The sequence below is a fragment of the Astyanax mexicanus genome, chromosome 12 (assembly GCF_023375975.1).
Source record: "Astyanax mexicanus isolate ESR-SI-001 chromosome 12, AstMex3_surface, whole genome shotgun sequence".
In the NCBI taxonomy this organism is placed as follows: Eukaryota; Metazoa; Chordata; class Actinopteri; order Characiformes; family Acestrorhamphidae; genus Astyanax; species Astyanax mexicanus.
Window position 1 is genome coordinate 25643250 of NC_064419.1, and position 27851 is coordinate 25671100.

Below are 27851 nucleotides of genomic sequence, written 5' to 3' on the forward strand. Positions count from 1 at the left end.
GTCTACCTCTTCTAATGCAATGTTTCAGTCTTTATTGTGGAAGCACATTGCCATCAGCGTTCCACTCATGTGGAAAACTAGCCTGCTGAGCCACTTCCAGAGGTCATCCACCTGCTAAAGCGGAAAGGGCTGTTGCAAGTGCTAAATGAACTCTTAAACTCTTCCTCAGGACTGTCTAGTTCCAGTCTTGCAGTCTGTAATGGAGTTGTGCCCAAACAGTGTCCTACATTGACTCAAATGGAGTAAAATGTTTGGCGACTGGACGTGGGTGTTCAATGAGCCCCTAAGTCTGGTAAACTGCCACAAAAATCTTTGGGAATTGTAAGGATGACTATACGAGTGTGTTCAAAGTAGCTTAGACTTTCATCGAAGCCAATATTTCCACATTTCTGTCTGGGTGTTTCCCCTGTGGTTTTCAGTGCGTGTGTTTTGAACTAAAGCGAGGCCAGAAGTCTGTGGAATGGACCGTCCTTGCTGAACGAACACACCAGCCGTTACTCAGCTGATTATTTCTGCCACGGGAAACACTAGGTTATGGACATTGCGCTTGGCAGCAAGCACAGAAGGGGAAGCTGTTTGAGTTGAACATGCATGTGTCGCTACGGACAGGTCAAAAACAGGCCAAAGTGATGCACTGCATCGTCTTCTTTTTACGCCAGATCGTGTTGCCCTCTCGTGGCCTCTGCATCTGTCCACCACCTCAGCTCAATTAGTCAATGCTGGTATGTTTAAATGTCTATGATTATTGGTTATTCATATCCTTTTAAGACAGAGATGGTAAAAAAGAGAGTATCTTTAATCCTCCTACTCTGCATTATTCAGACACTGCTTTTGAAATGCCATCACCACACACGTAAAAAAGAAAATCAGGTACTATTAAAAAGACAAAAACATTCAACTTCTGCTCTTTCTTTCCTTAACACCATTCAGAAGCTATTATTACCCCTCGATTTTACCCAAATTTAGCATCACCACTAACCGCTGTTGTAGAAATGTAACATGAAAGGTGGGTTCGCTCCCACCTCTCGCCTTGGGCTACAACTCCCTTACGCGTTCGTTGAATAGAGGAGTCTAGACAGATGGAGTGAAGTTAGAAGCAAAACAAGTATTTATTACTGAATTCAGGAGAACATACAAACACGGTTACGACCGTTCAGCATACGTTCTGACCCCCCTAATGATCTGACTCCATGTATATACCAAAAATGACGTGATATCTGCCGATGAGGCGTTGCTAAAAATCATCTTATGTCAGCATGCATGGTGTTACGTGTTAGAGCTCAAGATTCGCTAGTCTTTGGCCTTGAGTGTGTGCAGCCAGACAGTACGGCATTGTTCAGTAATTAGACAGTGTTGCTCTCCCTGTGCGCATCCCCTCCTCAATTTGACAGGTGAAGGACTTTATGCGCATAGAGAGAGAAAGACTGTATTGTTTGTCCAAAAGTCTCTGTATTAAGCGAGGTCATGAATCTGCTGATTTTGTAGCTGTTAGTGAGAAAAACATGCAATCACACAATGGGTTTCAGTGAGGTTTCAGTGGCGCGTGATTCGTCCGCTATACAATTAGGTCTATACGTTTATGTATCATGTGGGTTAGTTTGTCAGCCTAAGGCCTGTGTTTAGTCACATGCTTGTTAAAAACAATGCTTCACTATAAGATATATTGTGAGTAATAAAGTGATCAATATGGTGTTAATATAAATGTGTGTAAGATATACTGTGAATAATAAAGTGATCAAATGTGGTGTAAGTATTGGTTAATGCATACAAAATACAGGGTTTCACAGATGATTATGTAATTTTAGATACAAGATAAGTAATCATGATTGTGAGATACTTGTCAATATATTCAAGGTAAAACAAGGTTTCTTCGTAAGATTTCCCACAATTCCCCCTTTCGACGTATCAAACAGATACGTCGACAAACCGTAATTCCTCCAAATCATGTATTTACATATGTTCAACACTTGAAAACATGTGTATGAACATTTTACTAAAATGTGAGAGCGAAAACCTGTCGCGGCAGCCTTCCAACCTATTTTGACAGGAAAAATTCTCTCACAGCCCCTCTGCCACCCAGGCGGCTAATGAGATGAACTCTATCAAAGGAGGAAGTGACATCATAACCTTAAAGTCATCCCCAGACTAGGTGATCTACAGCAGTTCCTCTTGCTCTTCCTCACACTCCAGTATAGGTAACATATATGGCGGTTTCTCGTCTTTGCCCTCCATCATTCGTGTTATCGTTCTTTCTATCAGGGATCTAATACATGGCACGCAACAGCATCCGCATGTAACTAGAATAGCAGTGAATACAGCGATTGCCGAAGCCATAGATACAACTACCCCCTTCCATTTCCCAAAGGTTCTCTCCAGCCATTGAGTGATCGGATTCTCTACCCCCGTGTTTTCTGCCATTTCTTTAGACAGTGCCTTTAGGGCAATTAGCGCTTTAGTTACTTTTCCGTCTGGTGCCGTGTTATTAGGGATTACGGTACAGCATACGTCTCCAAACATGTGACAGACGCCACCCTGATTAGCGAGTATCATATCTAAGGCAATACGGTTTTGTATGGTCATTAGCGATGTTGCAGACAACTGTTCTGATAAGCCTGTTATTGCTGCTCCGGTAATGTTAGCCAGTCTCATTACTTGGTAATTTACGTAGTTAATTCTATCGACATTCTTGTTTGGTGTGATCCAAACTAAGATACTTTCCCACCCGGCGGCTATCTGATCTACTAATTTATGCTCGTCTGGTACGCCCCGAGGTACGCCTATTGCGTCTATGTATGTAGGTGTATTTTTGGTCAAGTCGAAATCATAGTCATCTGATCTCCTAGGTCTATCATAGTTCTTAGTGGGTTTGTGTGCGCCGTACATAGTGATTGGCGAGATTAGCCTTACCATAGCGCAGAGGCCTTAACTACGTGTGGGCAGCCTCAACAGTAAGTTTGATCCTCCGCAATAATAATACAGTCCCGCTCTAGCCCATGGCCCTATGGAGTTACCGGAATCGCCGTTTAATATAGTTCTACACAGATTGGGGTTTATGTTGCCTAAGTGTTTCGGGTTCTTTGTCTCGTCCCCTGCCGTGTGGTTAAAACAGGTAAAATTACCTGAATGAGGAATCTGAAATTGTCCTGAGCCGGTGTTGTTAGCTATTACTGGGAAAATGTTTGACAGGGCGGTACAATTAGCGGGGTTGGGCATACGTGTTAACTTGATCATGCACTTGAATCCTGTCGGATCTTCTGTTGGAAAAAGTGGCGCCGGACCTAAAAATAATGTAGGTCTAGCCGCGGCACATGCTACGCACCCGTCCATGTTAGCTTCTCTGGCTTGTGCATTTATCCATTTTATCCATAAATTGCTCCCTTCAAACCCTGTACTTAACTTTACGATCTGTTCGGTTGTCCATGTAGAATAATCCGTTCCCAGTACTGACCGATCCCTCCCGTTATTATCTACTGTGGTTTTGTCGGCGTCGTCGATGTCAATGGTCGGTTTATCCGTAACTCTAACTTTGATCCATCCCACAGGGTCGTTACCATTTACATCCACCCCGACCCCTATGAAAAATGACGAAGATTTTTCCCCATTAGGATCGGATTGCCACTCTAACGCGATGGTTATTAGATTCTTTATTGGATCATTATCTCTTTGTATGTTAAGTTTATTCCATTTTTCCCGCTCACGAGTAGCCCAGCGTTCGCTTGGATCCCAATAGACATGTGTTGATCTAATTACGTGTTCCCACTTGTTACACGGTCTGGCCATATAAGCTGCTTGGTCGGTTTCATGGTTACACTTGAGATTATCATCACGGGACCAACATAAGTACACCGGTTCCCTCTTGGACCCCCGCTTACCACAAGTAACCAGGTCGCATAAGTTGACGGTCCATGCGGTCGTTTCCCCCCAGTGATAGTCTAATTCTATACCTCCCCAGCGCCGAATGCATTTTCAGCTATACTGGCTGATGGTTGATCGTTTGGTTCTATTAAGCTGTGTGGGCTGGTCTGTAGTCGTTGCGTTTGTCGGGCGTACGATTGCTGAAGTGTTTACAACTGTTCCTTCTATCGTTGTTAGTTGCTCTTGGTTGGAGACAATGGCCAGCGTTATTATCATTATACCAATGAGGGCAACGGTTATGATTAACTGGAGCCATATTGGAATAGCCGGAGGAAATGCTAGTGGGTTGTAATGTCTGTACTTTGACCTGTCCCACTCCCTTTTCCCGTACCAAGCCATTTTTAAACCATAAAATGTGTTTTCCCTCTAAGTTTCCCACTATCTAGCAAACTTGTTATTTTATAGCCTTATATGTGTAAGTGTTAAAATTACAGAGTGTATATATATTTTTTTTTTTTTTACAATTCCATTTTTCAAAGTCCAGGCGTCCAAGGCAACCTGCAAAGAAGAATAATGTGTTCCCCCCCCTAATTTAGCAAATCCCAGTCTATAACCCTATGTGTGTAAGTGTTAAAAGTACAATATGTGTTTTTTTTTTTTTTTTTTTTTTTTTTTCACAAATTCTTTCTTTTTTTTTTTAGTCCAAGGTAACCTGTAAAAGAAAAAAGGTTTTATTGTACTGGATCATCCAGAGCTCAGACAGCTCACTGTGGTGCCCGCTGTCCTTGCAGTGTTCGAATTGCCCTAGCTGCTCGCTCGGTGCTCCGTGTTCAGTTGGTGTTCCAGGTTACACTTGGTGAGGTAGTGGTGCTGCTGTCGCACGTCTTTCTTTCACGGCGTGCCCAGAGATGGCACTTCTTGGGTTGCTTACTTCTGCTTCTGATGCTCCCCGGGTGGGAGTGCTGGTTTGCACTGAGATAAGTGGAACCACGAGTTGCCTTTGCCCTGGAGTCGTACCGCGTGGCTGGTTCTCTCCGTCACCCGGAACGGACCTGTCCAGCGAGGCTCTGACCACTTTCGCTTAATGGCTCTCAGGTACAACCATGGGGCCACTGCCACCTCTGGAGGTATCTCGTGCTCCTCCTCTCCTCCTCTGTTTTTCCGCACCTGTACAGATAAATCTTCACACACTGATTTTAGTTTCAAAAACAGCTCACGATACATATCTGTGGAAATCCCAGGCGAGCCCGCATCAGGACTCAATCTTGTTCTTGGGCCTGGGAATGCTACGCCTCTGACCAGCTCAAATGGGGAGAAGCCTGTGCTTCTATTAATGGAGTTCCGAATGCTGATCAGGGCAATTGGTAGGGCATCTAGCCAATTCATGCCCGTGGTCAGTGTAATCTTAGCTAGTTTGCATTTCAAATTTTGGTTCATCCTCTCCACCTGACCCTGTGATGCAGGATGATATACGCAACCATAGCTATGGCGCAGCCCCAATGACTGCTCCACCCACTGCAGTGTCTTGCTCGTAAAATGGGTACCCCGGTCTGAATGAATTTTTCTAGGAAAACCATTGGCGGGTATCCAAGAATTGATCAGCATCTTGCACACGGATCTGGCATCCTCTTTTATGGTGGGGATTGCCTCCACCCACCCCGAAAATCGGTCTACTACAACCAGAAGATATCTACATCTCCTTACTGTGTCAATCATGTCAGTATAGTCTATCTGAATTTCTACTCCATGGGAATCTGGCAATGGAAACTTACCCGGTGTTACTTTAAGTGCTTTTGCTACATTTTGGGTGTTGCAAATTTGACATTGAGTGATGTGATCTACTACTAATGCTGTCATGTATGGATGCCACCATTGTTTCAGATTCTCCAGTGTTTGTTGTCTGCCAACGTGTGCTACCGTGTGTGCTTCTTCTAAGACTGCTTTTGCTAGTGACATGGGTAATACCGCTTGTCCCTTTTGCGATGTCCACACCTCGGTATCTGGGCTAGCCCCCTTTGCTAACCACGTTGACTTCTCTTCTGGACTTGCTTGGTCCTGTATCTGTCTGAGCTCTTTTCCTGTTGGAATTTGCTCCCATGGTACACTGGAGTCCAACACAAGCATTGTGTTGGGGTCCGTGTATCCTGCTGCACCTTTTGCTGCTCTGTCTGCTGCCTCGTTTCCTCTATTTATCAATGTGTCTCCCTTCTGGTGTCCTCTACACTTCACTATCGCGACCTTGCTTGGTTTATGTATCGCTGCTTCTAAACGCATCAGTTCTGTCTTGTGTTTGACTGGTTTCCCTGCGCTTGTGACATATCCTGCTTGCTTCCAGTGTGGAATGTCTACATGAGCCGCGGACACCACCCACGCTGAGTCGCTTAGTACTGTGACTTCTCTTCCTTCTGCTAACTCTAGCGCTTCAATTACTGCTAATAGTTCTGCTTTCTGTGCTGATGGATTTTGTTTTACTTCTTTTGCTACGACTGTCTCAAACTCGTACGCTTCCCCCTTTGCTTCCTGAACTACTGCATATCCTGCTTTGACTTCTCCTGTGTCTGCTCTGTACCCACACCCATCTGTCCACAAATTCAACGACCCTGGAATGGGTGTGGCCTGTAAATCTGGTCTTACTTTCTCTACCCTTTCTACCTGTTCTTCGCAGTCGTGTGGTGGGCCTTCTGTGATTCCTTCTGCCATGTTTACCCCCTCATGTGTGTAGTTGATGTTTGGTGCAGTCAGTGCTTTGTGGATACGCCTCTGTCGCAATGGAGTAAGTGTGAACATTTGCGAATTTATGTACGCTACTACTCCGTGTGTGGTCAGTATGTGCAACGGGTATCCTGCTACAACATGCGATGTTTTTTGGACTAATTTGGCCAGTCCTGCTACATGTCTTGTGCACTGTGGTTTTCTCCTCTCTATAAGGTCCAATGGAACACTTAAGTACATTAGCACTGCTCTGCCTTCCCCCTTTTTCTGAAACAGCACACCGTTGATCAAATTATCTGTTTCAGAAACATCCATGTAAAAAGGCAGTAAATAGTCAGGTCTTGCGAGGTCAGCTGCAGTAGATAAGGCTTGTTTGACATCTATAAACGCCTGTTCGGTCTCTACAGTCCAAGTCAGTTTACCAGACAAATTTCGCATGCCTAGAGATTTTACCATGTCTCTGAGAGGTTGTGTTCGTCCTACAAAGTCAGGGATGTACTGTCTGCTATAACCCGTCAATCCTAAAAATGCTAACATGTCTTTTACGGTGTCTGGTCTCGTGTGTGACAGTATAGCGGATCTGTGTGTTGCTGACATGCCCGTGGACCCCTGTGTTACTACACGTCCAAGGAAAGTTACCCTAGATCTGCAACACTGCAATTTTTGTTTAGAAACTTTGTACCCAGATTTCGCTAAACATTCTAGCACTGCTTTGGTCGCTTCCAGGCAGATTTCTGGTGTTGTTGCACAAATGATTGCATCATCCACGTACTGACTCAAAATGTAGCCCTCTGGCAGTTCACATGATTCCAAGCTACGCCTCAGGGCCTGATTAAACAGTCCTGGCGATAGGGCCAATCCTTGAGGTAACCTGGTGTATCTGTATTGTGTACCTCTATGTGTAAATGCGCATATATCTCTGCAGTGCTCCGCTAGAGGCACACAGAAAAATGCGTTTGCCAAGTCAATGCACGTGAACCATTTCATTTCCGGACCCAATTCTGACAGTGCAGTATATGGGTTGGGGACTGAAACAGTGGGTGTAGCTAAAGCTGCATTTATTGCTCTTAGATCGTGGGCCATCCGATATTGACCTGGTTCCTTTTTAGGCACAGGCAAAATTGGTGTGTTCCATGCTGATTGGCACGGTTCCAAGACTCCGGCCTCCACCAGAGCCTGAACCGTATGGTCTAAAGATGCTGCAGCATCTGTTTTTTGTTTGTATTGGGGGATCCAAATTGGTTCTGTTGATGTCATACTGAATGATACTGGTGTCTGATCTGTGTATCCTACATCGTCAGGACCTGTGGACCACAATGTGTCAGGCAGAGATTGTAGCAATGCCTCTGTGAGTGGGTGATCTGAATCCTCACAACCATGGTGTCTCGCTAGCATTTGATGTTGTAATGTTACTGGTGCAGTCGAATTGCCAGTGATGTGGTATGTCTGTGTTGATTGTGAGAACATGAGACCGGGCAGCTGTGTTGGGGCCCAATCTGTGGCCTCAGTAGCTCTTTTAACCATAGGACCCAGTTGCCTGGCCTCATGCTTGGGATGTAGAGCTAGTGAAATGTGTGGTGATGCTGTAGTTGACATTTTATACCAAGTGTATTGTGCTGGTGTCAGTGTAACTGGTGATGCTACCCCTTCAGGACCCACAAAAATCCCGTTGGTCTCAACCGACCATTCAGTACCCTCCAATTCTGATTGAAATGTGTGTTGGTAAGTCAAATCTCCCCCCACATCATAAAACAAGGTGACATGGAATGGGTCAGGTGGCGGTGCATAGGGTGCCATAGCATTAATCCAGGGCAACCACTGTTGGAACATGTGTATCAGTGGTGGTGTTGTGTCTGCAAGTTCAGATAAAAGTCCCCAGTAAATGTCCACTGTTTCGTCTTGTTCCGGCCTTAGCAAGTACATTCCATCAGTGTACCCCATCACCCCCACTGTCTCTTTGCCATCCAGCCATGTAAGTGTGATTCCGTCGGGTTGGCATAAAATAGTTACTCCCATTTTCATTAGTAAGTCTCTACCACAAATGTTCAAAGGTGCTTGTGGTGCAATCAAAAACGCATGTGATACCGTCTGTATACCGTTGCTCACTGTTAGTTGGTTTGTTTTTGGCAGTGACGCTGGTGTCCCCGAGAAGCCCCTAACCTGCACAGTTTGTTTGCTAATTAAATGTGCTGGTAATGCTGTGGTGATGGCTGACCAAGTGGCTCCCGTGTCTACCAGAAAAGGGATATTGGTGGCCCCCACAGTCAATGACAGCATGGGTTCTGCCTTTGCCCTGCTGTCCTGGCGCTCCTCTGGGCCCCGTCAGCGTCCACCCCATGGCTCCACGCTGTATTGTCCAGCCGGATGTTGGCGTGGGGCTTGTTGAGAGTGAGGGGCCTGGTGTGGGTGTGGCATTGCTTGCTCAGGTGCGAGTGATGCTGTACATTGTGCTGCCCAGTGGCCCATAGCTCCACATCTTAGACATGCCCATGATCTGGGCCTGCCTCCTCTCTGCCACCCTGCACCACCCCGCCCCCTGCCCCCTGTGTAGGGATGGTTTGGGAAATATGGACCTGAACCATAGTTTTGTGGTGGGTTTCGTGTGGGCCCTGACTGAGCAGGTATGTATGGTTGTGTATTCATGAATGTCTGCGGCTGCTGTGGTGCAGTCACAGGCATCATGGTGTCAGGTGTTTGTTTCACCTTGTCATTATTTATTGTTTTTCTGGCCTCCGCCAGCTGAGTTTTTAGAAGTTCTCTTTCCATTTTAAGTGTTTCTTTGTCTGTAGCATCAATTTTAACCTTGTGTTTGTTCATGTGGAACAGAACGGTTCGGACCCATTGGTCATGTGGTTTGTCAGAACCCATATCCGGGTCCTCCTCAATTTTATCCTGTATTAGGTTGGGCAAGCCTTTCAAAATGGCATTTCTGAACCAAACCACTTGTTGTCCCCTCGCGGGGTGTACCCCAGTGGTGTTGGTCCAATCCTCAACTGCTTTACCCATATACTCCCCCGGGTTGAGTTTTTCATCCCAGGTGTATGATGGGAGTGTCGATGCTACTCTAGTAGGCCACATCTCTCTCATAACGTCAGTCAGGCGTTGTGAGTGAGCATGGAAAGGGTCATTATTTGGCTGAACATAAGTTTGGGCTTGTCTTTCTACTTCAGCAGCTTCTATAGAAGTGGTTGATCTTTTCAGAATGTTACGGAAGTCCCCTAGTGCCAGAGTGATGCCCCCTGTTAGACTATCCAGCTTTCTTAACCAAGCTGCTGCTCCACTAGACAGAGGTGGAAGTTGATCAACTAAAGTCTGTGCATCCGTAAGTGATAATGGGACATATTTATGTACACCTGTGGTAGTGGCCACTAGTGGACACATTGTGTCAGGCTCAGGTGCAAGCGAGTATCTCTCAGGTGGGTTTCGTTTTCTGGTGCTTCTCCTTAGAGAGTGTGCTGTGTCAGTGGCCAGTGTTTGTGTGTCTAAAGCCCTGTGGCCTAACTCCAAGTCTGTCTGTTCAGCTATAATTAGCTGTTCCATATTATGAATAGTTTTGTTCAAGCTAGCTTCTGCGCGAGCCCCTGCGTTTGTCAGTGAACTGTCATGTACACTGTCGTCATCCTCAGTCATGTCACTGTCATGGTCAGATTCGTCATCAGTCGTCACATGTCCTTCAAGAGTAGCTCTAATAAGTACTGTGGGTTTTGATAGGTGGCGTGTTTTGTCAAATGATGGTTTCACTAGTGTGTGTTTGCGGGTGAGGCGTTGTGAATCATGTTTGTCGTTATTTCCGGTTTCCAGTGAACTCAAAGAAGGGTATAAGCCTGATTGACTTGCATGAGGTGTGTCGTGGTGTTTTCGCATATGAAACGGATCCTCTATGTGTGTGTGTGTTTGTGCTTCAGCTGGGCGAGTGTGCTGTGGTGCTGCGCCCCGCCCTCCCTGCTTGTCCACACTCACAACCCCAGATGCTATATTGAAGACCGGCATGAGTAAGTCAGCAGGTGGGACGGCACTCGAGTTGTATGGTGGAGGTGGGGCGTATGGCCCCTCCCCCTTGTGTTTTGTATACGCACTCTCCACTTCCTCCTTGTGCTCAGTGTGTGAGGTGGCTGTCAGCCTGTGCGGATCTCTTGCTTGGACCAAGTCGGGCAACATTGCCAGAAATGCTGTTGTAATTGCTCTCAATTCTGCTAAATTCTCCTGTGCCATTTTAAAGCTATGTTTAGCTTTGGGTTTTTTCAGCAAGTTAGCTGTATTTAACACTGTTTTAGCGCGATCAGCTTTGTCTTGTAATTCCCTCTTCATCTGATTAATGATGTTTATCATACAAATTTTTTCCCCTGTGTGTTTTTTGGCCCATGTGTCAAATCTCTTGATTACATTTTTCTGCACTATGTCTCGCTGTTCTAAATCTAACACCCCCTCTCTCACTCCATTAGCAATATGTTCAATTTGTTTTTCAATCGGTTTCCATTCCCAGGTGCCCATGCCAAAAATTGCATCAAGTTCCTTAACTAAGTTTCTAGTACTAGCCATATTGTGTGCAAGGTGCTGATCAAGACTGGATCTCACCTGAAACGATATTCGTTCTACTTCACTCTCAAGTGCGTTTCGTTAACACCGCAAGGTTTCCACGCACGAGGCTTTTCGAACAGTCCTGTCCACTTCTCTCAGCGCGAGCTGCAGTCAGCGCCCCCCGTACAGTATGAAACAGAGAAAAAAGTCAGCGTTAGGCGCCGGTATGCTCCAAGTTTCAGCTTAAGCCAAGAAAAAGCAGTATCACTCCAAGATAAGATCACAATATATTCTCCTTAATTACCACAACAGACCTCAGTTAATAAATCGACTGTATTTGCTTGTCTTAAGACGAATAAAATAAGCTTTCAGAAAGCTCAACCAACAATAAACTAGACCATATATTTGGTAAAATGCAACAGCAGAAATTAACGTTAATGTAGGTAAACCTGAGCCTCTAAGTAGCCAGCAACAGTTATGCAGCAGAGAAAAATTGTTTAAAATCAGAGTGTTTCAACGGTGAAATTTGAAACGGCGTTTTAATAAACCAAATATGTTAAAATAATTCACACAATGATAATGTAGAATATGAATTATTGCGAAATAATATAGGTAAGGTAATCAAATCATGTTGTATATCCACAAAAACAGTTAGCCATTTAAAACGTATATATTATATAAAAGTTTATAGTTAAAACCAGGAAAGTTAATACGTTATATTACAGGCACAAAAGTGAACAATAAAAAAAATCGGCAATGAAAGATGGGGACAAATAAAATAGCAGGCTAGTCGTACATATCACCACACAGCAATTAATCAACCAAAGCTATGAATTTATTGTATTTAAACAGGATATATAAACTAATTTAGTAAATAAACTTCCAAAATCGAAATATAATACAAAGCAAATATAACATTAACCAACGCTATTAATTTCCGTGCAGATGGACTTGCAAAGTCAGTCATACAATACAGTATTATACTAATTAAAAATGAGGAACACAGGTAAGTTTTAAAACGATATTTTCACAACTAGCCTGATAATCAGATACTATTTATTCAGAGTCCGAGTCGTGCAAAAAATGAATAGGAGAAAAAGGTGGGTTTAAAACAGACTGAATGTGATTTGCCACTTTCACAGTTTGATATTCGCAAAAAACGAACAAACCACCGCCAGGTGCCGCTTGGGCCGTAAAAATCTTTATCATAAACAGTGCAGAGTTATCATGCACAATACGTGTAGAATGCACTATTTTGCTGGTGGGAAATAGCATCAAATTTGCCGTAATCACCGTACGTTGCTGATCATTACAAATCGGCACTGAGTAATCTGCTGCCAACTGTTGGTGTTCTCGCCCCGTTGGAACCGGAGCTCCGAAGATACCCGAATTTCTAACCTCTGGTTTAAAAATGTCCTGTGAATCTAGTATCCACACCCATTCATCAATCATTATTTACATCTGCGTAAAGAACAAATTCTAACCACCACAGCAATTACACGTAGTTCGCAGGAGCCCTGCGTACACACAGTTCCACACACAGTCTAATACATACGCACACACATTTCAGCCTCACAGTTCCACACACAAGTCTAACACATGCGCACACACATTTCAGCAACGCTCACTCTCTCGCACACAGTCTAACACATACGCACACACATTTCAGCAGCGCTCACTCTCTCGCACACAGTCTAACACATACGCACACACATTTCAGCAGCGCTCACTCTCTCGCACACAGTCTTTGATTCGCTGCCACACACTTTCACGCTCACAGGTGCACCTCCACAGTATCATGCAATAACTATTAATTCAATAACTTTTAAAAGTTCGTAGTAGGTACAGCGTATACTCATTTTTTACGAAATGTTTTGAACAGGAACAACATCTGTTTATTTTTAACACAAACATAAGAGACTTGCAGTAGGAACAGCGTCTACTCTTCCGAATTAAAAATAGAGAGGTCGGAACGGCGTCGACCCGAGCAGGTACAGCTTCTGCTCTTTTTAACCAAATAAAATAGATAAGAACAGGTACAGCGTCTGCTCTTTTGAATTAAAAATAGAGAGGTCGGTACAGCTTCGACCCGAGCAGGTACAGCTTCTGCTCTTTTTAACCAAATAAAATAGATAAGAACAGGTACAGCGTCTGCTCTTTTGAATTAAAAAATAGAGAGGTCGGTACAGCTTCGACCCGAGCAGGTACAGCTTCTGCTCTTTTTAACCAAATAAAATAGATAAGAACAGGTACAGCGTCTGCTCTTTTGAATTAAAAAATAGAGAGGTCGGTACAGCTTCGACCCGAGCAGGTACAGCTTCTGCTCTTTTAAACCGAATAAAAATAGAGGTGAGTAGGAACAGCGTCTACTCTGGCTTTTTGCGAGCGGATCAAGATCGAGGTGAGCCTTACACCTGGCCGTTATCCGAACTTCTCGTCAGAAGCCGGGGGGAGACGCCAGCATCCAATCCTTAACCCTTGATTAGGAACAGCATCTAATCTTTTTATAAACCTTTAAGTAGGAACAGCTTCTACTCTTTAATATCCTGGAATAGGCACAACTTCTATTCTCATTTAAATAGCTTGTTATGCTGTCTGCTTCCCTCCGGACAGCAGCCAGGCCGCCGCTCCACTCAAATTTAGAAATAACCAATATGCAGAATTTGATAAAACCGGCTCTGCTTACCTTTTTAGTAGAAGTTCGGCCGTGAGTGGGTTGGCGTCGGATGCTGCCCTTCTGTTAGACTCTTTGGGGTCCAAAATGTCGGGGGTCACCAACTGTTGTAGAAATGTAACATGAAAGGTGGGTTCGCTCCCACCTCTCGCCTTGGGCTACAACTCCCTTACGCGTTCGTTGAATAGAGGAGTCTAGACAGATGGAGTGAAGTTAGAAGCAAAACAAGTATTTATTACTGAATTCAGGAGAACATACAAACACGGTTACGACCGTTCAGCATACGTTCTGACCCCCCTAATGATCTGACTCCATGTATATACCAAAAATGACGTGATATCTGCCGATGAGGCGTTGCTAAAAATCATCTTATGTCAGCATGCATGGTGTTACGTGTTAGAGCTCAAGATTCGCTAGTCTTTGGCCTTGAGTGTGTGCAGCCAGACAGTACGGCATTGTTCAGTAATTAGACAGTGTTGCTCTCCCTGTGCGCATCCCCTCCTCAATTTGACAGGTGAAGGACTTTATGCGCATAGAGAGAGAAAGACTGTATTGTTTGTCCAAAAGTCTCTGTATTAAGCGAGGTCATGCAGAATGCACTATCTGCTGATTTTGTAGCTGTTAGTGAGAAAAACATGCAATCACACAATGGGTTTCAGTGAGGTGTCAGTGGCGCGTGATTCGTCCGCTATACAATTAGGTCTATACGTTTATGTATCATGTGGGTTAGTTTGTCAGCCTAAGGCCTGTGTTTAGTCACATGCTTGTTAAAAACAATGCTTCACTATAAGATATATTGTGAGTAATAAAGTGATCAATATGGTGTTAATATAAATGTGTGTAAGATATACTGTGAATAATAAAGTGATCAAATGTGGTGTAAGTATTGGTTAATGCATACAAAATACAGGGTTTCACAGATGATTATGTAATTTTAGATACAAGATAAGTAATCATGATTGTGAGATACTTGTCAATATATTCAAGGTAAAACAAGGTTTCTTCGAAAGATTTCCCACACCGCACACATTGCTTTCTCCTCATTTATTCATGTCTGCTTTACCGGACACGTCCAACGCAAAACGCTAACCTCTCACAGACTTGGTGATAAATGTTACCTTTGATTATAGTGTGTGTTCTATATTTGTATGGGGCTCTTCAATCCTACAGTCCTTCAGACTTTCCTAAGCAGACTAAGGTATGTACAGCAAGTGTCATTATTTTTGGTAATCTTACCTGAGATGGGATCAAGTTTTGGTGCACCAAGAAAAAAATGTAAAAAAAAAAAAAAAAAAAGTTAATTTGAGCCTACAACATGTCTGTGTGAATAAATAATCTTAAGCATTTTATACATATGATAAGAGATACATTTATTATGGTTTTGGTGAATCTTTTAGCTGGATTGGCTGATCGCCAGATACACTGCTTTGGTGAGCAATAAACTCACGACGCTTTCTTATTCGCCAGTGTCTTATTCAGATTTCCGTCACACCTTAAATACTGGCTAAACATACATGCGGCCGCCTGTAGATGGCACATTTTAACAGTAAAAACAGCATGTGAGTGTTGTAGTGCAACGTTTGGGGGCCAGGGCTTAAAAGTTTCTGTACAAGAAAAAAAGAGGGCTTTTTTTATGCAAATTAATGATGCCACCAAGTTTTACCCCAACTTCCTCCGTAACTTCCTCCTGCCCCACCCTCATCCAACGCACAGTTTTTTTTTTCTGGAGTGAAAAATGTAGTGTCTGTGCATTATCCCCTAGGTGCTGAAACAGTTAAGTTCTCTCTCTCTCGTTCCTTTTTGTTGTTTTAGCTCGACCACTCATTTTATTTTCCTGTCATAACCAAGCAGGCTGATATAAAAATGGTATAAAAAAAAACAGCAGCACTTGTTGACTACGGTGGAAACTAGGTCCGCCTGGCATCGCGACCCCAGCGGAGAGGCAGTAATCAGGATAAAGGTAACATTAGTTTACTATGTCTGCACTGCACGTTCCATTAAAAAGCCCTTTTATACTCAGCCAATTACGTTCTAAATTTAGAAGTACTCACAACCAAAAATTTCTCCTGGATGCTCCTCAGCCAGCACATGTTCAGTTCCATCAGCAGCTCACCTGATTTAACATCAGTAAGACTTGATTTACCAAACCAGGTGTTCATATGGTGAGAACTAAATATATCTCTATTAAATGCAGCTGAGGAGACATGAGGAGATGTTTAAAGGAAAACAGGGCTTTAAAAGCTCTGTTTTTTTTTTTGTAAAATTGCTGTTTGTATTTATTGTAATGCTGGTGTTTAACTGAGCTAATAAACACTTACTTCACAGATAAGAAGCTTTTTCTTTACTGAAAATGACACCACCAATATAAATTTCTTACATCTTACATTATTTTATTTACATTTAAATATAGATATTAAAAACTTGTGTCGTAGGAAGAACAAGTGCAGTTTATCACAGAATACTGTTGTGATGAATCGGATGACATTTTTTAATCGATTGATACGATGAAAAAAATATTTTAAAATAAACTTTAAAAACAGTAGGTTAGAACTATTGACAATAATTTGGGTTCCAGGTATGTTTGTGTTTTTAAAATGTAAAAAGACAGTTATTAAACAAGAATAGAAAAAGCTGCAACATTACAATCAAAACATTTGTATTTATTTCCCTTTTTTATTTTAAAATTCATGATATTAGATCTCTTTGTTGTCATAAATGTGTTTTATTTGTTTTTATTTTCATTATTGTTTTGCCCTGTATCGTCTGTGGGCTCCCACCAAATAATATCCGTATATCTTTAAAAGCCTTTCTGACATCCCAACAATGCTCTGGGCTTTAACACACCTTTATCTTTGCTCTGTCTTGCAGCACTACGCCAGTCGAGCGGGACACCAGTCAGTATGTGAGCTGCTCCTGGACCAGGGGGCCCGTGCTAATTCTCAAACTGCATAAGGTATAAAAAAGTCATCTGTAGAATCAGTTGTTGCCAGTTGCAGCCGGTCACAATCATTACCACTCACTGCGCTGTCCACTGTGGGTGATAATGCCTTCTGTTCACACTGTGGATCAAAGAACGTGAAATGCCCACACAAATTTGAAAAAGAAATATGGATGAAATATTCACCTGGCTGCTACAAAATTGAGCATTTTGTCCCAAACTACTGTAGAAAAGGCCACAAGATCCTGGATAGTCTTACACAAAACACATAGAATACATAGATCTTAATGCGGAAGCTGTTTCCATTACTGTTGTGTGCCAAACCTCCAAATGTGAAATATAAGTCTATGCATTTATGCATACCTGCAAAATAAATAGATTTTAAAATATTGTTATACAGTATTAGCCATACATTAGTTTTTCTTTTTATTTTCTACATTGTAGATGAATGTTAAAAACATGGATTAATTGTATTAAATTTTTATTAAATTGTATTAAAATGTATTAAAATAAACAAAAAGAAAATGTTTGTCCTTAACAATCTCCTGATCTAAACCTGATTAACTGAGATGGGTGATATTGTTCAGCACCTCCTGGAACTCCTTCAAGGTGTTGAGAAAGTACCAAGAGTGTGTAGATCTTCTCAAAGAAAATTAAATAAAATGAGAAGAGGTGTATTACATTTTTGACTGGTACTGTATTTGTGTGTTCACTTGTATACAGGCTGCTGAGCAGGGTCACGTGGACGTGTGCGAGTTGTTGGTGATGAACTGTCCTGCCTTGAGAAGCATGAAGGATAAAAGATCACGCTTACCTTCAGACCTTTGCCTGAAGAACAGTGCCTTACTGGAGTTACTAAACCCTCAATGACCTGCTGTGCTGCTTTGATGCCCAAATGAACTTCAGATCCTCTACAAGTCAGTTTTGTACAAGCAGTGGGACCCTGCGTGAGGTTCTTCTTGGACTGCAGGATGGAAACCATCGCAGAAACCCCTCTTAGGCTTGTGTCCAAGCATGGAAATAAATGTTTTTGTTTAAGCGGCCGTAAACATTTCAACAGTACTACACTCAACTAAATGTTTTGTTGCTCAGATTTTTGCTCAATCTTTTTGATATAAATAATCATTCAAACTTATGTTAAATTGGGTTTTTACAGTGTAAGTATGTATTTTCCACAAGAAACTCTGTTGTAAGTTTGTGAAGCTGCCAGCAGATGGTGCTCCTGACTAGCTTGTGCTTCTGGGAAGTTCTCAGTATGCTGTTTTTGCAGTGGATAGAGCCAACCATTATGTATTTCTTTTGAGGACAAGAGTGATTTAAGGCCTCTTTTTGTAGCTTTTCCCCTTTTGATGTAAGATTTATCAGTGAGTCGTGAGAGATAATTTTCTTTAAATAACCAAATTATGGTTAGAATTTACACAGGGGAACTGTGTAACTTGCACAACCTTTGTAACATCTAGTCCTAAGACAATTTACAGGCATAAAAACTCATACAATCTACTAAGTTAGTTGTAAAGCAGGGATTCTTAACTCACTGGTAGTTCTGGCCCTCAGAGGGGTCCTTACATAGATTTCATTTTCCAGCAAAAATATAAATTGTTTTTATAAAATATTCACATTTTCTGAGACACTGACCTTAGCATTTGCATTAGCTTTAAGCCATAACCATCATTAATAAAAGAAAGAAATGTGAGGAATTGATCACTCTGTAATAAATCTATATAGTATATATAGAGTGTCATTTATTGAGATGCACCTATAGTACAGCTGTAAATATGTTTAGGTCACTGTGAGAGAAGCATAAGCAACAAGAGGCATTTCTTACCCTGCGTTCACACTGGAACGCGACGAGTCGCTTGTGTCGCCCAGCGTTTGTCGCTTGTGGGCGTGTCAAGCTCAACGCCCGCGTTTATCATGGTCCAGCCTCCGACAAGAAAAAAGGCACAAAAAAGGAATCACTTGGCCACTTTATTCTCCAGCTATAACTCCCAAACTTGCTGGACTCTTGTGCGTTTCTGTGATTTAACTGCGCTGGAAACGCAGCCGTTCCCACAGACTGATGTGGGTCCACCCCGTTCAACAGAAAGAACCGGGAAAGAAACTAGAAATTCAGAGAGCAGGAGCTTGAGGACGTCGAACCGCCTTGTTTGTGATTGGAAAAGCTAGGAGCCAATCGGGTTAGAATGTCGCTTCACCGCGTCATAACTCATTTGCATAAAGTTGAGAAAAATTCATCTCCGTGTCGCTTGTCGCTCTGTCGCTTTGTCGCTTGTCGCCTCTCGCGTGTCGCGGCGACAAATCGCGCCCTGCCATAGGAAATGAATGGTCGCCTGTCGCTTTGTCGCTTTCCAGTGTGAACGCAGGGTTAGTCACTTGAGTCAAATTACCAATAGGTAGCCAACACCCATGTTTACAATTTAGAGCTCACAATTGTTTACAGTGTGTTTTTTCCTTAAATTATATCAGCACCTTTAAAAATAATTGTTGTTTTTTATTGTTTTTGTGTTTGGAGTACATTTGATCAAATAATAGATTTTATCCTTTTTATGCCTGTGTAGGATATTGGGAACACATTATGTTAGGTACGTTTTTCTTTTTGTTTTTTGTTTTTCCCTGGAAATGTCAAGGCATGTCAGACTACCTCAGAAGTGTGTGAAAGGTCTCAGACATAAGAGTAAACACTTCAAGTTCTGCATTTTTGGTTAAATGGTATTGAAAATGTATCACATTTGCATCAACATTTGTCTGCAAGTGAGGGTCACAAAAGGTTTTGAACCCTGAAAAGGGCCAATTCATCACAGGGTACCACATAAACCTAGCATAGCCAATTCAGGTATTGAAGGTTTGATGTTTTATTTTGTTTGTTTGCTTGTTTTTTCAACACCAAATACATGTTATCAGAAGGTATAGCAGAATGCATTACATTACATTACATTTGGCAGACACTTTTGTCCAAAGCGACTTACAGTAGTGTACTACAAAAGTAATAGAAATTAAAGGTAAAAAAAAAAAAAAACATTTTCACATAGGGCCTACAGGAGGTCGAAGGGTACTAATGGGATAAAGGAGTAAAGGAGGGGAAGAAGGAAATGAGAAAATGCATAGACCATCCCTTCTCATCAGTCACTCAGTGTTAACCAGGCGTATTATTCATTAATGGGACATAATTGGCAGTTAGTGTTCTCCTCCAAACGTGTTCAGCTGTTCAGTAAAGCAGAAGAAGCTCATTCAAGAATTTGTCTCTTTAATGCTGGATGCATTTTTTGCATTTAAAGTCCTAGATAATAGCTAATCAGGAATTAATCATTTGGGAAGGAATCTGGCTGGAAACTAACTTTGTCACACCTTTAATGTGATCTAGTATGTTGGCCTAATTGAGATTCTAAACTGTATAGAAATGTACCATTGCTTAAACCCTCCAGTTTTACATCATATTTGTGCTGTTGTGGCATGCACTGTGTTTTAATTTTGAAAGACAGCAGGCATAAAAGGCAATAAAGTAGATGGATGGTTGGCGAGTGTTGTGGAGTCATGGAGTCATAGGCGTAGGAACCGGGGGGCAATATCAGAAACAGGTGGATTTGTCCCCCCCCCCCAAAAATGATACCGCAGAAGAACAGGGGCGTCGCCAGGAGCGAATCGTTTCTCTCAGCTCAGCTGTGTTTTTAATGAGTAGACAGAATGCTGTGTAAATGGGAAATCTCTTTGGGCCAATCACGGAAACGGTTCAGGAAAAGAGTCCCGCCTCTTAATAGAAACAGAATCAAAAATCAGCTCGCTTGTTTTGCGGAGGAGAGTGGGGAAGCCCCCCCTCGCTGTAAAGGATTTGTAAAGTTTTCTTTTTTAGATTTAGCAGCGGGGCGCAGCGAGCTGACGTTAAAAGAAGGTAACGGAGCCTATTTCTGATAGCTGGTTCAAAATAAACTAATCAAAACCCACAGATCAAACCCACTGTGAGCTTGTGATAGTCATTGTTACTTGTAGACTATGACTGCAGGATTACTGTAAATTAAGGAAAATTAAAAAATATTTTAGCTAGCTTAACTAGTTCGCTAGAAGCTGGGTGTAGTAGCCATATTTCAGTACAATACTTTATGTTGGTAGTTTAAAGCAGTTTCTTCTCCCTGATCACTGCACTGAAATTTTGTGTTTTCACCGGATCCAGCTCATCAGCTAATAAACACTCGTTTATTGAGTTTACCTGTTAAAATCCCTTAGATTTACTAATTGAATATATCTGGTCCTTTAGTAAAAGCTCATGAAACTAACAGAAGGTTTGGGTCATCTAACGTTTATATTAACATCTGCCAAAAATCTCTATGAAACATAAGGTTACATTCTTTTACGTAAAAGACCACCATCATAAGTACTTTTTGTCGACAAAATGTGGTGTAAATGTAAATATACAAATATACAACAGAATTGACACGCCAATACATAATAATAATAATAAACATCTATTATTTTATTATTATTATTTTCAAATATGCACGCATATTTTTTTCTAACAACAGTAAATGTAAAGTGGAGTAACATATTTAGGTTGTAAAGTCACCTGTACTTGGATGTAACTAATAATAAACAGAAGTACAGAAAAGAAAGGTTTATTTGTAATTAAAGGTAACTCCACAAATGTTGTTCTAAGAGACTGTAAGGTGGGCTTTGATTCATATAAGCAGATGTGAATTTTGATTCCAAAAATTTGACTCCAAATATACCCACTTGAGAATGTGCTCTGAGTGTCGCTAACCACTAGAAGGCTCTGCAGAGTGAGTCCAAAATGTTGATAAATGTTTGATCATTTTTATGCTGTTAAATGTACTCATTTTTTTCAACACAGAACCATCTGGATGAGGATTTGTTTCTCAGGGAGTCCTGGGTTTAAAAATTGTGAAAGGATAGTGTATTTATTATTTTTTTTTTTTTACTTTAAACAATGTTAAACGTGTGTACGTGTGTATGTGCCAATCTGTATGGGGTGGGTCAGGTGACTGAAAACGACGACTAGGAAAGCCAAAAAAAAAAAAAAAAAAAAAAAAAAAAAAAAAAACCACCCTTCTGGTCCTCCTGCTTTTTAAGCTTTTAAACTCCAGTTATAAACCTCTATTTGTTTCTCCAGAATCAGCTCACTAACCACTTAAGTCACAGTAGCAGTGATGCTAGCACCTTTACTGGTTAAAGTGTTGCTTGAGAAAAACATTGCAACAGGCAGACATGTTTTACTTGCTTTTTAAGAACATATTTTATTGTACTTTCTGAAATCATAGGAATATCCTCTACAAGTAGTTGGACACTTTTTTTAATCACAGTTTTTAGCCTTTTAGCTCCAGTCACCTCTATGTATTGAGCACTCACATATGGGCTCCCTCTTTTGTAAAGGGAGTTTCTGATATAGGAAGTGGGTAGGCTTTGTTTTTTGACTGGTTATACAGCCTATGGGTTTGACCAAAAGGAAGTTTGAACACTCATGTGGTTTGTTTAGCGTACAAAATAAAACACAGAAGAAATGCTTCAACTTCATAAGATCCTTAAATGATCAAAAAATAAAAATAAAGACTGTTATAACACTATAAGCCGAGTGTATTTAATTAGTAAGCCCCGCCTCACTCAGGACAAAGCTTCGGCTCTCTAAAACAACTAGGGTTCTCAATTCTACTCTGTGCTGTATAAAACACAGAAGTCAGTGTAATACATAGTGGCAAGTGTAAGGTATAGGACAGTTATTTATAATCTTAAATTAATAAATCAAATAAATAAATTAATTAGTAGCCAACTACGCCACCTGGACAACCCAGGAATTAAGAAAAATGACCCAAAACCAAATTCTAGTCTACCAAATCAAAAAATAGGTCACAGGTTCAATTCACAAGGTCTGAGAGGGTTCTATTTAAAATTCAAATTTTAATAATTATATTTTAACAAAAATCACAATAATTCAAAATAAATTTAATTAACAAAAAAAGAAATTAAAAAAACACAATCACACAAACAACCAAAAAACAAAACCTGAACCGGGCTGGAGCACACTGAACAGTGCTGACTGCAGGCGAGAGGAGTCCCCAATACACAGCACACAAACACCACTTAGAAAACCCCAGTTAGACTTTACCACCTCAGCAGCCTGTCACCGCTCACTGCTCCTGTTCAGAAACAAAAAAGGAGAAAACAATTTAACCAAACAAACAAAACAAACACCAACATCAGTAAACTAATATAAACCAACAATAATAAGAAGTAACCACGCTTACGGACCATACAGGTTCTCTCCCGCAACAGCGCGCAATTCAGAGCACGGGAAGTATAGGAAAACCAACACTACAGACACACAAACCATGCGCTGAGTCACGTGCAACGCGCGTTCAAGAGAACAAAATAAATAAATAAATAAATAAATAAGTAAATAAAATCGCTGCTGCTCACCAGAGGCCGCTCACAAACCATGACTATCTAATTATATATATATATATATATATACATAAAAAAAACATTAACGTGCAAGGAGTAGAACAAAAAAGAAAAAGAAAAGAGAAAAAAAAATAGCACTATTGCAGGGGGAGGAGCATCAGCGAGGAGGGGAACAGGTGATCACACACACAGGAAGAGCTGAATTGTGAATGTTAGAACCACAGTTTTACTAAAAATAAGTGTATGGGAGCTCACTCATACCCACCAAGGCTTCACTTCTCCACGTCAGACAGCAGGGAAAGTCACAATGCTTCCAGTGTATTTCACACTAGAGATACAAACCGGATTTAACCCACTGAGGAATTTATAGAATGAGAATCAGAATGATAGGGAGTTAGAACCTACCACTGACTGGAACCTTTGAGCATGGCATAAACCACCGGAACAATCTCACCTCACAAGTCTCAGCTCTGAAATGGAGTAGGAGAAACTTTTTAGTGCCAGGATTAGTCAGAGAAAACTCCAAGAAGCAAAACTTCAGCCTACCGCACGCTTGTGAGAATTCCCAGCCACACCAAGCTGCAGCCCTCGCAAAGCAGCACACCAAGGAAGGGGGTGAGAACAACAGAGGGGGTGCCACAGGTAGCAGCCACCTGGCCTAAATATAGCCCCAGGTAGGATTACCCAGCCAATTAACTAAAAGCACTCGAAACTGATAGATTGTAATTAGGCACACAGGAATTACACTGCCCACAGCAGGCTGACAAGGGAGGAAAACAGACTCACGAAATGTTTAAAGAAAACACATCAGTTAAAGTAGAGAAATACTGTCAATTTCCAAATAAACAAATGAGCAATATGTTTTTATGACCCAGAGCTTGATTTAGCCCAAATGCTTCCAAGCTACAAAAAACAAAATACTCATCCTGCCACACATATTTGCCAAACAAAATTGGGTTTTCTGTCCTTTAAACTCATTACCTTCTGAAAAAGAGGGCATGCAGTTAAACATATAAGGCCCACCCAACTAATTTCTCCCCGCACCATAATTAACCTCACCTGTCTCCAACCAAACGTTAATGTGGTAAGGGGTGGAGCCATGTTCCTGTGTTCTCTACAAAATGGCCGAAGCGAAAACACAAGGGTAAGTTCTGTGTTGGGCAGAAGGGCATGGTCATGTGCTTAATACAAGTCAGTTTATTAGTGCTTGGGGCAGTTCTATTAGCTGATGCAGATTTGTCACATTCAGGCAAATGGCTAAATCCTCGGTCTCCTGCAAATGCAGTAGTGCAGCATGCCCCGGATCCAGTTTACACACCTGTACCAGTGCCTCCCCAAAATTTTCCATTGCTGAGTGATCTAAGCACAGGGCTGGGGCCTGCCCAGAATCCTCAGCTGCCAAGTGGTCCAAGTTCAGTGCTGCTGCCTGCTCAGGATCCTCGTCCTGCATCTGTGCCTGTGCCTTTCCAGAGTCTTCCACAATTGAGCGATCCAAGCACAGGCTCTGGGCCTGCCTATGATCCGAGTCTTGTGACAGTGCCTGCCCAGAATCCTCAGTTGCCAAGTGGTCCAAGTTCAGTGCTGCTGCCTGCTCAGGATCCACGTCCTGCATCTGTGCCTGTGCCTTTCCAGAGTCTTTCACAATTGAGCGATCCAAGCACAGGCTCTGGGCCCGCCTATGATCCCAGTGTTGTGCCAATGCCTGCCCAGAATCCTCAGCTGCCAAGTGGTCCAAGTTCAGTGCTGCAGGCTGCTCAGGATCCACATCCTGTGCCTTTCCAGAGTGTTCCACAATTACAGGATCAAAGCACAGGCTCGGGGCCTGCCTATTATCCCAGTCTTGAGCCAATGCCTGCCCAGAATCCTCAGCTGCCAAGTGGACCAAGTTCAGTACTGCTGCCTGCCCAGGCTCCACGTCCTGCATCTGTGCCTGTGCCTTTCCAGAGTCTTCCACAATTGAGTGATCCAAGCACAGGCTCTGGGCCTGCTTATGATCCTAGCCTTGTGCCAGTGCCTGCCCAGAATCCTCAGCTGCCAAGTGGTCCAAGTTCAGGTTCTCTGCCTGCCCAGGATCCACGTCCTGTGCCTTTCCAGAGTCTTCCACAATTGAGCGCTCCAAGCACAGGCCCTGGGCCTGCCTATGATCCTAGCCTCGTGCCAGTGCCTGCCCAGAATCCTCAGCTGCCAAGTGGTCCAAGTTCAGTGCTGCAGGCTGCCCAGGATCCACGTCCTGCATCTGTGCCTGTGCTTTTCCAGAGTCTTTCACAATTGAGCGATCCAAGCACAGGCTCTGGGCCTGCCTATGATCCTAGCCTCGTGCCAGTGCCTGTCCAGAATCCTCAGCTGCCAAGTGGTCCAAGTTCAGTGCTGCAGGCTGCCCAGGATCCACGTCCTGCATCTGTGCCTGTGCTTTTCCAGAGTCTTTCACAATTGAGTGATCCAAGCACAGGCTCTGGGCCTGCCTATGATCCTAGCCTCGTGCCAGTGCCTGCCCAGAATCCTCAGCTGCCAAGTGGTCCAAGTTCAGGTTCTCTGCCTGCCCAGGATCCACGTCCTGTGCCTTTCCAGAATCTTCCACAATTACAAGATCAAAGCACAGGCTCGGGGCCTGCCTATTATCCCAGTCTTGAGCCAATGCCTGCCCAGAATCCTCAGCTGCCAAGTGGTCCAAGTTCAGGTTCTCTGCCTGCCCAGGATCCACGTCCTGTGCCTTTCCAGAATCTTCCACAATTACAGGATCAAAGCACAGGCTCTGGGCCTGCCTATTATCCCAGTCTTGAGCCAATGCCTGCCCAGAATCCTCAGCTGCCAAGTGGACCAAGTTCAGTACTGCTGCCTGCCCAGGCTCCACGTCCTGCATCTGTGCCTGTGCCTTTCCAGAGTCTTTCACAATTGAGCGATCCAAGCACAGGCTCTGGGCCTGCCTATTATCCCAGTCTTTTGCCAATGCCTGCCCAGAATCCTCAGCTGCCAAGTGGTCCAAGTTCAGTGCTGCAGGCTGCTCAGGATCCACGTCCTGTGCCTTTCCAGAGTCTTTCACAATTGAGTGATCAAAGCACAGGCTCTGGGCCTGCCTATGATCCCAGTCTTGTGCCAATGCCTGCCCAGAATCCTCAGTTGCCAAGTGGTCCAAGTACAGTACTGCTGCCTGTCCAGGATCCATATCCTGCGTCTGTGCCTTTCCAGAGTCTTCCACAATTACAGGATCAAAGCACAGGCTTGGGGCCTGCCTATTATCCTAGCCTCGTGCCAGTGCCTGCCCAGAATCCTCAGCTGCCAAGTGGTCCAAGTACAGTACTGCTGCCTGCCCAGGATCTACGTCCTGTGTCTTTCCAGAGTCTTCCACAATTACAGGATCAAAGCACAGGCTCGGGGCCTGCCTATTATTATCCCAGTCTTGAGCCAATGCCTGCCCAGAATCCTCAGCTGCCAAGTGGTCCAAGTTCAGTGCTGCTGCCTGCCCAGGCTCCACGTCCTGAATCTGTGCCTGTGCCATTCCAGAGTCTTCCACAATTGAGTGATCCAAGCACAGGATCATGGCCTGCCTATGACCCCAGTCTTGTGCCAATGCCTGCCCAGAATCCTCAGCTGCCAAGTGGACCAAGTTCAGTGCTGCTGCCTGCCCAGGATCCACGTCCTGCATCTGTGCCTGTGCCTTTCCAGAGTCTTCCACAATTGAGTGATCCAAGCACAGGCTCTGGGCCTGCCTATGATCCCAGTCTTGTGCCAATACCTGCCCAGAGTCCTCAGTTGCCAAGTGGTCCAAGTTCAGTGCTACAGGCTGCTCAGGATCCAAGTCCTGCATCTGTGCCTGTGCTTTTCCAGAGTCTTCCACAATTACAGGATCAAAGCACAGGCTTGGGGCCTGCCTATTATCCTAGCCTCGTGCCAGTGCCTGCCCAGAATCCTCAGCTGCCAAGTGGTCCAAGTTCAGTGCTGCAGGCTGCTCAGGATCCACGTCCTGTGCCTTTCCAGAGTCTTCCACAATTGAGTGATCCAAGCACAGGCTCTGGGCCTGCCTATGATCCTAGCCTCGTGCCAGTGCCTGCCCAGAATCCTCAGCTGCCAAGTGGTCCAAGCACAGGTCCAGCATCCGGCATGAGCCCTGACCTGACAAGTAGTCCAAGTGATGTGCTCTTGTCTTCACCTCAGAACTCGCTTTGGAGTCTAGGTCAGACTTCTGCTCAGTCTCCAGGACTGTCTTCTGCTCAAGCGCCTAATCCCATGCTGTATCCAGATCCTCTGAAGCCCCCCCAATTGCAAGTCCATTTACCCCCTGAACCCTTAAAGAAGTTACTGTGGCAGTTTCCCAAAGCCCCAGAAAGGCCTAAGCAATTTCCGTTGCAGTTTAACTTGCGGCAGCCTACCCCAGTCAACAGTGTGGCTGCTGCATGTGGGGAGAGTATGGTGCATGTGGAGGTGAAGCAAGATTTCTTTGGAAATGGTATGCTCGTAAACCCTAGTTCTCTGACGCTTGGAGGCTGTGCAGCATCAGGACTGGACTCTGCAGCCCGAGTGCTCATCTTTAACTCTGAACTCCAGGCTTGTGGTAGTGTACTAACGGTAAGTTGAGTTATGAATTGCTTAGTTTTAATTGTTGTGCAGGTCACTGCTCTACTAATGCAATATTGCTATTTCAGATGACGGAAGATTACCTTATCTACAGCTTTCACCTCCTCTACCGCTCTGAACCTCTGTTTGGTACTTCAATTGTCCGAACAGGAAGAGTCAATGTTCAGATTGATTGTC

At 43.3% G+C, this 27851-nt stretch overlaps 1 protein-coding gene and 2 long non-coding RNA genes across 19 annotated transcripts in view; 2 read left to right on the top strand and 1 right to left on the bottom strand.

Annotated features, from left to right (window-relative positions):
- Window positions 1-27851, top strand: part of LOC125806170 (nascent polypeptide-associated complex subunit alpha, muscle-specific form-like) — a 116535-nt gene that overhangs the window by 8703 nt on the left and 79981 nt on the right. For 2 of the 17 annotated variants that reach the window (XM_049486125.1, XM_049486124.1), the window contains one exon: window positions 25078-25155. The exons of the other annotated variants lie outside the window; for them this stretch is intronic. In XM_049486125.1, the coding sequence (XP_049342082.1) occupies window positions 25078-25155 (78 nt within the window). The remainder of the gene's footprint in view (window positions 1-25077; window positions 25156-27851) is intronic. 17 annotated transcript variants of the gene reach the window in all.
- LOC125806192 (uncharacterized) lies at window positions 15633-17508 on the top strand. The gene is made up of 3 exons (XR_007441483.1): window positions 15633-15719; window positions 16628-16712; window positions 17421-17508. It is a non-coding gene; the product is annotated as an uncharacterized LOC125806192 (long non-coding RNA).
- On the bottom strand, window positions 22579-23738 carry LOC125806176 (uncharacterized). The gene is made up of 4 exons (XR_007441466.1): window positions 23649-23738; window positions 23508-23572; window positions 23368-23430; window positions 22579-22837 (listed from the first exon to the last, which is right to left on the bottom strand). It is a non-coding gene; the product is annotated as an uncharacterized LOC125806176 (long non-coding RNA).